The following is a 12,335-nucleotide window of genomic DNA, read 5'->3' as shown; positions in this document are numbered from 1 at the left end:
CTCTCATACATGGCTGATGGGGATGTAAAATGGTGTAGCCGCTGTGAAAAAGTTGGGTGGTCCCACAAGAAGTTAAAATACAGAGTTTATCACAATGTTACAGTATTAGTCACTCAGTCATGCCCAACTCTTTCTGATCCCATGGACTGTAGTCCGCCAGGCTCCTCTGTCCATGGAATTCTCCAGGCAGGAATACTGGAGTGGGTTGCCATCTCCTTCTCCAGGGGATCTTCCCGACGCAGGGATCAAACCCCGATCTCCCACACTGCAGAGGGCAGTTACCATATGACCCAACAATTCCACTGCTCAGTATATATTCAAAATAACTAAACATAGGTATTCAAACAAAAACTTGTACATTAATGTTCATAGCAGCACTATTCACAACAGTCAACAGGTAGAATGAACACATGTTCATCAGCTGATGAAAGGAAAAATAAAATGTGGTATATCCATTCAAAGGAGTATTTTTCAGCCATAAAAGAATGAAGTACTTATACTAATACATATGGCTAAACCTCAAACAGTATGCTGAGCAAAGGAGGTTAGACACAAAAGATCACAGACTGTATGATTCCATTTACAGATAAATTCAGAGACAAAGCATATTAATAGTTTGGGGGGATGGAAGGAAGAAGACAGCTTAATGCATATGAGGTTTCCTTCTGGTTTAATGAAATGCTTTAGAACTAGATACAGGTGATAGCTGCAAAATATTGTGAACGTACTAAATACCACTATATTGTTCATTTTTAAATGGTTAATTTTAATTTTAGATGTGCTTAATATATAATTCAAGTAGTCATTTGACTTAAGTTTATAGACATTTAAAGGTATAGAGTAACTTGGAAATGACTTTCTACTGTTAACATTTCAGAAACCATTTTAAACTCTTCAAATGCATGTTTCACAACAGAGTCTTCATTAGCAGTAGAAAAGTCATCTCTATTCCATCACAGTGCTTTTAAAAAATTCATTATGGTGCAATCATGGTAAATTTATAACATGCCTCTGATTTCTTTTTATGTATCAGGAGTTGTTTTACACTTCTTTTTGGATTATAATCTCCAGAAACATCTCCCTAATGGACTGGTTTTCAAGCAGTATTCAAAATGTTTGCTTACAACATCAGACAGTTTTAACTGTGAGGCAATACAGAGAAGAATAATAAGAGGTGTTACCTCTTACCAATGCAGCTCATTTCAAGTCCATGGTAGCCTTCACTGAATGATGTTGTAGTATTCAATTCAAACAGAAGCAACTGTGAAAGGACTCAGTAATACGAGTACTTGGTAAGACTGTTTATGTAAGGAAACTCTTTCCAGAGGTTTTAAAAAGAAACCTGCCATAGATTTGCACAGTTCAGTAGGAAAGAATGTAAAGTATTATAGAGAACTGGGAAAGAGATGGATTTTATAAACTATCTTCTGCCTACAAGTTGTCTTCCCTAATTATTAATCTTTCAAATAATGAGATCTACCCAAAGTCAGTTTGTCAAGCTAAGCATATGTGGATAGTCTTTTGCTTCCCTCTATCCACAATAGTCGTTTTTAAGCCCTTTTTCTCAGATGAGCAGCTGGTCAGAAATAGATGAAAGCAACTCTCAATCCAATTCTCATTTTTCATTTCACATGATTCCAAGGGTCCTTAAAAACTGCAACCCCCAGGACCTCAATTCTTCCTCCCCCACTTCAGAAATGGACTGGATGAAGAAAACGAGGAGGAGGAGGAGGAGAATCTGGTACAACTCCAAGAGCTTGGCTTCAATAATTCACTAAATAGGCATTTTTCCCCCTCTTGCATAGCATATATGTTCAACTCTACTGGATGAAGAGGCCCTCCGGCAAAAGGGCTAAGGATGAATATTTGAATATCTGTATGGGCTAAGTATCATGATATAAATACAAACACATACTATAGTCTAACTTAACAACTGCCAAAAAGTATTAATTATTTAATAAATGAGGAAGTTGAGGAAAGCTAAGAAGATAGAGCTTGGATTAAACATCTGAGACATTTTACACAATGGTATATTGCATAATTAAAAATTTTAATGTGACAAAATGGTTTCAATGGACCCAGTTCCTACTCTTTCAAAAATAGGCTTTAAAATCTGCTGTACTTCAGCAGACTTCCCCGGCAGTCCAGTGGTTAAGACCCAAGCTTCCACTGCAGGAGGCAGAGGTTTAATCCCTGCACAGGTTCAGTTCAGTTGCTAAATCGTGTCTGACTCCGTGTGTTGCTACCCCATGGACTGCAGCACGCCAGGCCTCCCTGTCTATCACCAACTCCCAGAGTTTACTCAAATTCATGTCCATTGAGCCTGTAATGCCATCCAACCATCTCATCTTCTATCACCCCCTTCTCCTGCCCTCAATCTTTCCCAGCATCAGGGTCTTTTTCAATGAGTCAGTTCTTCGCATCACGTGGCCAAAGTATTGGAGTTTCAGCTTCAGCATCAGTCCTTCCAATGAATATTCAGGACTGATTTCCTTTAGGATGGACTGGTTGGATCTCCTTGCAGTCCAAGGGACTCTCAAAAGTCTTCTCCAACACCACAGTTTAAAAGCATCAATTCTTCGGTGCTCAGCTTTCTTTATAGGTAGGGGAACTAAAGATCCCACATGCTTCAAGGCGCAGCCATAAATAAATAAATAATAAAATCTGCTGTACTTCAGAACTTAAAGAAAAGCCCTTATTTACCCAAAGATTCACAACAGGAAGTATTAATATTACCGGCAGTTCTGCCTCCAAAGCCCAATCCCACAAATCTCTAACCCCTTTCCCCATCTATGGTTATGCTATTCAAACTGAACAAGCGTGCTCTACTCCCACTTTCCCCTTTCTTCCTCCCCCAGCACAACAGTCTTCCTTGAGTTCCAGTCTAGTTTTACACTAGAATAAACACAAAAAACATGAATAATATAGTAAAGGAGAAGTTTCCTGCTTTCACAAGTGGCTTCAGACTGGAACATATTCACTCTCCAGTCATTAAGGAAAGAAAGAGAAATATGAGTTCAGCCTTATGAAAGGGATATAGATAATTCTTGGATATTACAAGTTAACCGGATCCCAATCATTCTGCACAACTTTTTACCAGGAACCTGGATAAAGCCCTTTGAAAAACCTCAGCTAAGTATCTGTTTAAAGGCACAGAAAATCAGATGTTGGTTCACCTGGCCCCTACTTTTCTCATAATATAAAAACTATTGACCTAAAAACAACCAACTGCTGCTGCTGCTAAGTCGCTTCAGTTGTGTCCGACTCTGTGCGACCCCAAGTCGGCAGCCCACCAGGCTCCCCTGTCCCTGGGACTCTCCAGGCAAGAACACTGGAGTGGGTTGCCATTTCCTTCTCCAATGCAGGAAAGTGAAAAGTCAAAGTGAAGTCACTCAGTCGTGTCCGACTCTTAGCGACCCCATGGACTGACGCCTACCAGGCTCCTCCTACTAGTAGAATGTATACAAAGATCACCACAGCACATATACAAAGTATACAGATCAGTCACCAAGTGAGGCAACATGCCACAATGAAAGAGCAAATATTAACGTTTAACCTCCCACTCACTAGCTGTGTGCGACTCTATAGGTTAACTGCTATGAACTTCTATTTTCCCCATCTGCAAAATAAGGCTAACCTTACCTACCTGAAGGGATGTTCTTGCTAATCAAGTGAGATCATGAATGTAAAATATTTAGCAGAGTTCCTGACACAACAGTAGGTGTTCAAATAACTCTAATGGTCAATTTTTGATCTTGTAGATTTCAGGACAATTAAGATTTGATGAATAGTTACACCCTCTATCTTAAATTATGTCTTTTGTAACACAAAAGAAGGGACAAAAATCTAAGTCTGACAGATGGGTTTTGCATAATACATTCAGATCCAGGCCTCCTGCCACCCCCCTGAGTTAAGAGCATTAGCCTCAGGCGCTTGGCCAAGAAGGGTGGGGGGAAAAAAAAGGACATCTAGAGCTGTAAACTTTGCTATGGCTTACAATTTGATTTTATGAAGCAGCTTAAGCGCAGCTATGTAAATAAATTTTTAAAAATAGCCTCTTTCTAATATGAAGGACTAAGATCTCATTTCCTATCTAAGCGAACACACATTTCTGCACTATCATTTTATACAAGAACAAATAAACAACACTAACAAAGGCCTGACTGGCATTCCAGGTGGGCATTTTATCAGATGTGGTTTATTAGGAGTCTCATCTATCTGACCAAGCGACACTGATTACGGATGTACCAATGGCACATGTGAGCACTCATGGGATATAAGAAATGATTAATGTACAAATTTCTTTCTTTTGGGTAGTTTCAGAACAGAATCAATTTTGTGTCATACGACTATTTATATTAAACCCTGCATTGTATCAAACATTCAGTAACAACCATGGTTACAATTACATGTGGACAGCCTCTGAGAACTAGTCAATGTAAGCTGCAGTCAGTTTTGTTCACCACTTTGTCCTTATTGTAACATAATTGTTGATATATAGTAAATATTCAAATTTCAGGTTGAGTACCAAATATTTATAAACCATAAAAATCTAGGTCTTAAGTCTACATATATGTGTCACTGGCTGAGAGGTATCTGACCAAAATATACTGGACAAAAATTATATAGCTAACAATACCCTTCAAATAATACACCAAGTACTTTCACATACATGATAGACAGACCTTCACGATAACTCTGTGAGGTAGTACACCTATTTTAGAGAGAAAAAGGAGCAAGAGGCGAGTCTTAACCTGCCTTCTCCAATACTCCAGCCATATTCCACAAGCCACATGCAGTTCCGAGCACCTGAAATGTTGTCATTGTGACTGAATTTATTTTCAATATTAAGTTAATTAAAATTAAACAGTAACAATCAAGACAATTATGGCAAACTTATTTTGGAACAACCTATATATGCAAACCTGTTTTTCCAACTATAACTTTATGAATGCTGAGATGTGCTCTAAGCATAAAATACCTATCAGATTTTGAAAATTCAGTACCCCCAAAAAAGGAATATAAAATATCTCACCTGAAAGATTTATACTGATTACACATTGAAATAATAACATCTGGGGTCCACTGAGTTAAACAAAACATTAAAATTAATTCTACCTGTTTTTTACTTTTAATATGGCCACTGGAAAATCAGATATGGCTTGATTTTTCTATTGGATGGCCCTGATCTCAACACCCTCCAAACCCCTGCTCTGTCTACTATACCACATCATTAACCACACATTAAAGCAGTAGAGAAGCCACTTCTCAGAGCAAAGTCCAACAGAAAAAAAAAAAAAAAAGCACACCAAGATACTGCATAACCATCTTAACGCCAATCATTGCTTTTCTTTGAAATATTTAGTGTCAGAACACCTAGATTTAAATCCCACTCTGCAGTGTTCCTTTCGGTACTAGTTTGAGTCTCATTCTCCAGCTGTTTAAGATACTAAGTGAAGACTTGGAAGCACTCGCCACATTCATAGGACACAACACACTCTCACAAGTGCTGCTCCTTCCATTCACTAGTCACTATCCATCATCACCACTTCCCAAAAGAGACAGTATTCAACCAACACTCTGTATTAATAAGCGTTAGCTAACCCAATGTCCTAGGGACTTCCCTGGGAGTCTAGTAGTTAAGAATCCGCCTTCCAATGCAGGGGACATGGGTTCAATCCCTGGCACAGGAACCAAGATCCCACATGCTGCAGGGCAAGCCCACATTCCACAACGAAGACCCAATGCAGTCAAGTAAATAAATATTTTTAAATGTTCTAGACATATAAATATGGGTGACCAAATAAATCTTCACTCTTACAAAGCACATCAGCATTGCCTGCAATTGTGCAGTCCAATGTCCTCGTTAATAGCTTCATGTAGCTATTGACATTTATACACTAACTGAAAAGAAGTAAAAATTTAGTCCTTCAGTCATAACAGTAACATTTCAAGTGCTCAATATGCCTTTGTAGCTAGTATAAATTTTCATCATGGAAGAAAGTCTATTGCAGAGTAGCTTTCAAAAAGTTAAAGCCACATAGTAACAGTAACAGGAAAACATCTTGTTAAATATAATTCAAATATTATAGGTTAAGGTTCCTGAAATCATGTACTTCACTCCACACCAAAATGAAAACGACTGTGATTCTACACACACACACAGCATTTTATGTCTTAAATTATTTCCTAAACAGAGTGAAAGCACATTCCCTAGAATTAGCCATGGGATTCTCCAAGCAAGAATACTGGAGTGGGTTGCCATTTCCTTCTCCAGGGATCTTCCCGACCCAGGGATCGAACCCAGATCTCCCACCTTGAAGGCAGACGCTTCAACCTCTGAGCCACCAGGGAAGCCTTTAGAATTAGCCACACCCCTTTAGAAGTTGAGTAAATTGACCATTAGGAAAATACTGAAAAACCTGATACATCTTAAATGTGGAAGCTATTCCTAGAGTAGACTGCCACATAATTCTAGGCAGTATGACTCTTCCAGGTGGCAGAGTTAAGCATATAACATATCCCAGTAACTCAGCACTGCTTTCTCTTTGCAAATCAAAATAACCATTATCAAGAACCCCCACCACTGAGTTCACAACACATTCCATGCCTGCATTTATGGATCAAAGGGAAAAGAACACGGTTGGGAGATTTTTAATTCAGACCCAAAAAACCTGGGAATACAGCAGAATGTGTCAATCAGCATAAAGATACTAAATGAGCTAAGAAATGATAACTGCAGGCACTCTATACACAGCCTAGGATTTTTTTCAGAACCTGCAATTCTAACAAAATCTTGTTCAAATAGGCACTCATCTGTTCACTGCTATCGGCCTAAACATCTTAAAAAAGAAAAAAAACTTCATAACTTAAAATATTAAGTTCATTTGATGTAGTTGTAAACCCTTGATGACAGACCCTTTGGTTGGTCTAAGTAGTTAGATGGTATAAAAATAAATTCGTTTCAAGTTCACCCTTTGAAGCTTTCACAGGTTAATGCTACACTCAAGTTCCTCAATTCTTGTTCCCAATTATTATCTTAAGTGTTTCAGAAAGTTTTTGCTACTTAGCAAACTGGCAGGGGCTCAGAGGTCAAAGACCTAAGATGCCAATTAAAATAATCCTTAGTATACAGTCACCATCGCAAGCTTAAGCTTAGGCATGGGATATATATACTACTCCAAAAATTTAAAGACTGAATTCTTTAAGTATATTTGCATAGCTACTTTACACTCAACTCTTCAAAGTATTTGAGAAGATGGCTTCACTCAAGCATTTGCAAAAACTATGAACCACTTAGAAAGGAAACCCATATTAAATGTGTCTTCAATTAGTGACACGGTTGAAGTCCAACCTTTGGAATTATTCAATAATCTTGTTTCTTCATTAATAGAAATGAGAAAACTATTGCTCAAACTACCACCAGTCAAGAAACAAGATTTACTAGTGGGATATGCCTCTGTTTTGTAAAGCAAACAGCAATTGTTAACTGCTTTTCTTGTGTATGATTTTACATACTTTTGTCTACAGGAAGATTATACAGTGTGAGGACAAGGGTGTGTTTTCCTTTCATACTCAAAGACATTATTTTCCTAACCCTTCACATTCAACAATAGTAACCACAGCAATAAAAATTTGGATGGAGCATGAACAATAATTTCTGGGTCCATTCTGTCACTTAATGTTTTTTGACCTTTTGTCAAATAGTGTTCTATTGCATCGGATGAGTTATCTGAAAACCAAAAATGGCTGAATAAAAGTACATTACTTAACTCATTTTTTTGAGTAAAGATTACTCATTATATTTCAAGACAAAGGAAAAGAAGTCTTGCTGATGCAAGCAAAGGTGATAATCTGTAAAAAAAACGAATTTATGTTGACAGCCAGAATATTAAACCTAATACAAGAAGGCTTTATATACGTTGTAACAATGGCAGAAAGTAAATAGCATTCCGTGATAAAGTGTCTAGTAGGTCACTAGCATCAGTGTCATGTCAAACCACTGACATCTTATCATGACGAATTAGTCCTTCAAATGATTGAGGGGAGGCAGTACTCTTTAAGGAGGTAACTGGAAAGAAAACATACTTTATGAATAAGTTTATTTCAGCCAAAGTAAAACAAGGATTGGTGAACCAGGAAAATCAGAAGCTCAAAAGACGACTTAATTCAGTCAAGTCCTCCAATGATCACCTGCCTGGGCCCGCCATGGGCAAGCTGCCAGATAAAGACAGTCTGTTGCCTACAGGATACTGCACCAAGAGGAAGAACTCTAGAACCTACTAAAGGCAGCCAATTACAGACCAAATAACCCTGCATATCTCAGGGCAAGTGTGCCATATCCCCAGGGTTCATTCAATTCCTTGCAATCCTGAGGGAGGTACTCAACGCCAAGCCAACTACCTGCTAACCTCCGGCAGACCCCACGATAACCTCTGAACAACTCATTTCTCTTTTCTAGAACCAAAGAGGGGATAAAAGCTGCACCATCCGCAGACAAATTAAGAAAGTGAAAAAAGGCGAGTCCCCCTAAGAACCTTGACCCACCCCCGCCCCACGCACTCTGAAATTGACACCACACAGTTAAATACATTCCCCCATTCTATCCTCCTCCTTTTCCTTCAGTGACCTTCCCTGTTCCTACTGCCTTGGGCAAGGCAAGAGAGGAGCTGCCGTCTTTCCCCCACCCCCGGGGAAGGTGCCCTTCCCTCTGAGAGGCGCAGAGGGAGGAAGAAAAAAAGCTTGCTCCTCCCCAACCCACCCGCGCCACAACTCCTAGGTGCAGGCACGATGGGGGGAAAGGAGAGAGAGAGCAATGAGAAGTGACAGCCCTGCGCTGGCTTGGGAGAAGAGAATTCCTGCTCCGGAAGAAACGCGGGAGATCACCACCACCTCACAACTCCCCCCGTCCCCGGCTCCACGAACCCAAATGAATGAACTGAATAAAACCGGGGGGTGGAAGGGTTTATCATGCGCAGTCCTCGCCATCCAGGAAGCGAAGACAGAGCGGCCTTCAAACCCCAGCGTGGCCTCGCTCCCCTACGGATCTCGACTCGCTTCCTTGCCACCCAAGCCCCACATCAATCATTTAACCCTTTAAGCTTTCCGAGATAGTGCACCGTTCTCCATCTACCTCAGGAACCGATACCCACCCTCCTCCGATTCTACTCTTTTTGGCTTGGACTCAGACTCCCGCTTCTTCCTTCAGACCTCCCTCGTCTCCACAGCCCTCACGAGCCCCGGCCCACCGCACCTGAAGATGCTCCTGAAAACGAATAGGCAGAATCTGGGCCATGGCGCTGTCGGGGGGTATGGTCTCCTCCTGTCACTGGGGCTGCGGGGCAGTGGCTGCCCGGGCTCTCCAAGGAGAGGAGGAGAAGGGGGAGGGGGGAGGCTGGGCTCAGCAGGAGAGTCTCCGGGGACGCAGGAAACTGGCAGGCAGACGAAAGAGCTCAGGTCGGGGGCGGAGGCTCCAGGGTCCGGGAGAGCCGCAATGGCGGAACCGGGCGCAGCGCAGACTCCGGAAACGGCTGAGCCCTGCGGAGGGATCCCGGCAACAGAACTCCGCCCCAGTCACTTCACCCCCCCCCCCCTCCGCCTTATGTACCCCTCCACGGAGTGCCGCGGTACCGCGGTGCGCAGGAATTCGGGTCGCAGTGCGCCGAGGGACTCGCTGACGGCTGCGACACTGCAATAAATAGAGGCATCGAAGGGACTACTTTTTTTGCCTCATCACTTTACCCAGCCGCTTGCTTTTCCCTCCCCCTCCACCACCTTTTTTTGCATTTTGCCACATCATGCGACTAGGGGCGACCAACGTCACTTCCGTGGGCGCTTTAGGTCCCACCCACGTACTTCCGGGTGCACGTGACGCTGGTCGGGAAAGGTCGGCTGGTCGCTGCCAGAATGCAGAGCGAGTTCTGGGGAAGTGCGGCGTCTCTTGGGAACGAGGTGGCTGTTGGGCCGCCCTGAAGAATGGCGGTGCTGCTGCCTTCCCCTATGCGCCCTGTTTAAATCGAGTCCTTTACGAAGAGGACGTGGCATGGGCAGATGGGCCCAGCCTCCCGCCCTCTCCGTGACTCAGGGAAACGGGCTCCCTGCAGAGCGCTCTTGGCAGTAGGCTGCTGCCCTCTTCCCCCGCCTGGTTCCGTGTGGTGGGTGGGTGGTGGTTACATCCCAAGGAGGGGGCATTGGAATGGGGCTTAAAATCCTCTCTGCCCTTCTGACGGTTGGAGAAGCTGACGCTTGGATTCTAGCAGAGCTAATAGTCTCTTCGGATGTTAAACAATTGACTCAAAGGGCAGTGAAGGCCATTGATGAGGTATCTCAAATAGACCTTGTGATGGCCTTTCTTAACGTTTCTGCGGACATTTTGGCAGACGTGTTTATGAGTGTAGCCTAGTAATTTGCTGGAGATTTTGAGTGTCCTAAATGCGCTCAAGAATAGGACTGAAATTGTAGCAGGAAGACTTTTTTTTCAGCCATGTCAAATAATGAGCCTCAAAGATTTAGGTGGGTTTTTCCTCCGTGTGACTAAGATTCGCTCTTGGAGAAGATTAACTATTAGCGGTGTGTTTCAGTGGGACCACCTCAACAGTGTAAGTTAGCAGTGTTTGGGAATGCAAGTACCTCAAAGCTGAAGCATCGTATCTTCTCACTGCTTTAAGGTGTCTACGGTATTCAGTATCAGTTAATAATCTTCCCAGTACTTTGTTGCTAAATATAAGCTATAAGGATGCTTCATAACAGCACAAATACAATAAAGGATAAAAGAATTTTCGTTCTGTTCCTTTCGTTTTAAAAGAGATGTAATGGTTTTTCCAGAAAGATCTTGAGCTATTCAAGTACACATTAATTATTTTTAGTGCCCTTTTCAGTTAAACATAAAACCCCTATTAGGGAGACAGTAATTTTGTGTGTCAAGCAGTTTTACTTAGAGAAATTTGCTTAATCATTTAAATTGCTTTTAATGTTTTCCCCAAAGTATGTCTCACATACTGAGAATGAGAGAAGAATCTGGCAGTTAAAATAGCAGATAGACTATTCTGCAAAGAAAAGCCCCACCACCATGTCATCAGAGTGAATATTTATGCTTGGCAAAATTTCATTATGTTTTGTTAAGCTAAATACTTGAAGATGTTCTGTACTCTGCAGCATTTGAAATGACCTAATAACCAGTTTAAACACGAGCTGCTTTGAATCTTTTTTGGAAGGATGCAAATTCTAAATTAAAGATCTGAAGGTGTTGCTGCTCTATTACACAGTTAAAGCAGTAGCTTTAATCAACTTATATTTCCAGTCTCAGAATCCGGGATACAAATGAGCTATAGTATGAACCGGCGACCAAAATTTTATTAATAAGAGTCTTGCATTTTCAGACAGACCTCTAATTTTAAATGTACGGTCAGAATCCACAAAGCAATGGATTTTAGCTTGGATATTTGGTGTGGAATATGTAACCAAAAATGCACTGAGATTGTTAAAGCGACTGCTGTGTCATCACGCAGAGAAATGAATGCCCTGTTATCACAATCATTTACAGTATACCAACTCATTTTGAACACTGTATCCTTCAGTAAATCTAGAATTTTTCAAGAGAAAAAAATGTACTAGATGATAAACTTAAAAAAAAATAACACCAAAACCCAAATCTGTGCCTTAACTAAGGATTTTTGGCTGAGATAATGAGACAGCTTTTTATGGTAGTACACTGTTCTTGTTAATGTGTAGAAGCAGGACAAAAGGTTATCAATACTTTGTTTATAAGCCCTAGAGGCTGAGTCACTGTTAACGGTTACCTGAGCAGTAACTAAATGGCTTTGTTTTCAGGCACTACCTTAAGTTAGAGAAGATGGAGGGGGAAAAACACTCAGCGTTTGTTATCTGGTTTATAAAGTTATTGAACTATGACAAAGTCTTTTAATAAGACTATAAATGTTATTGTCATCATGGCTTTTGGTTTCAGAAATCCAATATTTTAGTAAGGTAGCAATGTTAATAAAATAGTCATTCTTTTGAATTTGAAGGTATTTTTAGCAGAATATTCAATAGTAGGTACTTGCTTTGAGTTATACCAAGTGCCAATAGCAAAAACTGCATTGCTTGTCAGCTGTTTCGAGGAGTGCCAGTTTCTCAAAACCTACACAAGAAAACTTTATTGTCTCCTGAACATTATGCCAGGACCTGTGTTATACATATCAGTGAGAATGACACATCAGAAAAACTTCATTATAGGATTCCTCTGTAGTTTTCATCTTCAAGCAATGGTGGATTTAAGGCCCATACCTTTTAACTTGACCTTTTAAAAACAGCCTGAACTAACTGCATTGCAAAAG

The 12,335-nt window shown here is 41.0% G+C and overlaps 1 protein-coding gene across 3 annotated transcripts in view; it reads right to left on the bottom strand.

Annotated features, from left to right (window-relative positions):
- Positions 1–9,518, bottom strand: part of CLTC (clathrin heavy chain) — a 71,298-nt gene extending 61,780 nt beyond the window's left edge. For 2 of the 3 annotated variants that reach the window (XM_061390186.1, XM_061390187.1), the window contains exon 1: positions 9,254–9,345. In XM_061390186.1, the coding sequence (XP_061246170.1) occupies positions 9,254–9,295 (42 nt within the window). In that variant the 5' untranslated portion in view covers positions 9,296–9,345. Of the gene's footprint in view, positions 1–9,253 lie in introns of all 3 variants that reach the window. The other variant, XM_061390188.1, reaches the window with a different exon arrangement.
- Between the last annotated feature and the right edge of the window lie 2,817 nt (positions 9,519–12,335).

Source organism: Bos javanicus, chromosome 19 (assembly GCF_032452875.1).
Source record: "Bos javanicus breed banteng chromosome 19, ARS-OSU_banteng_1.0, whole genome shotgun sequence".
NCBI lineage: Eukaryota > Metazoa > Chordata > Mammalia > Artiodactyla > Bovidae > Bos > Bos javanicus.
Note: the sequence above shows the minus strand (reverse complement) of the source record. Positions and strands in the feature narration are given on the sequence as shown.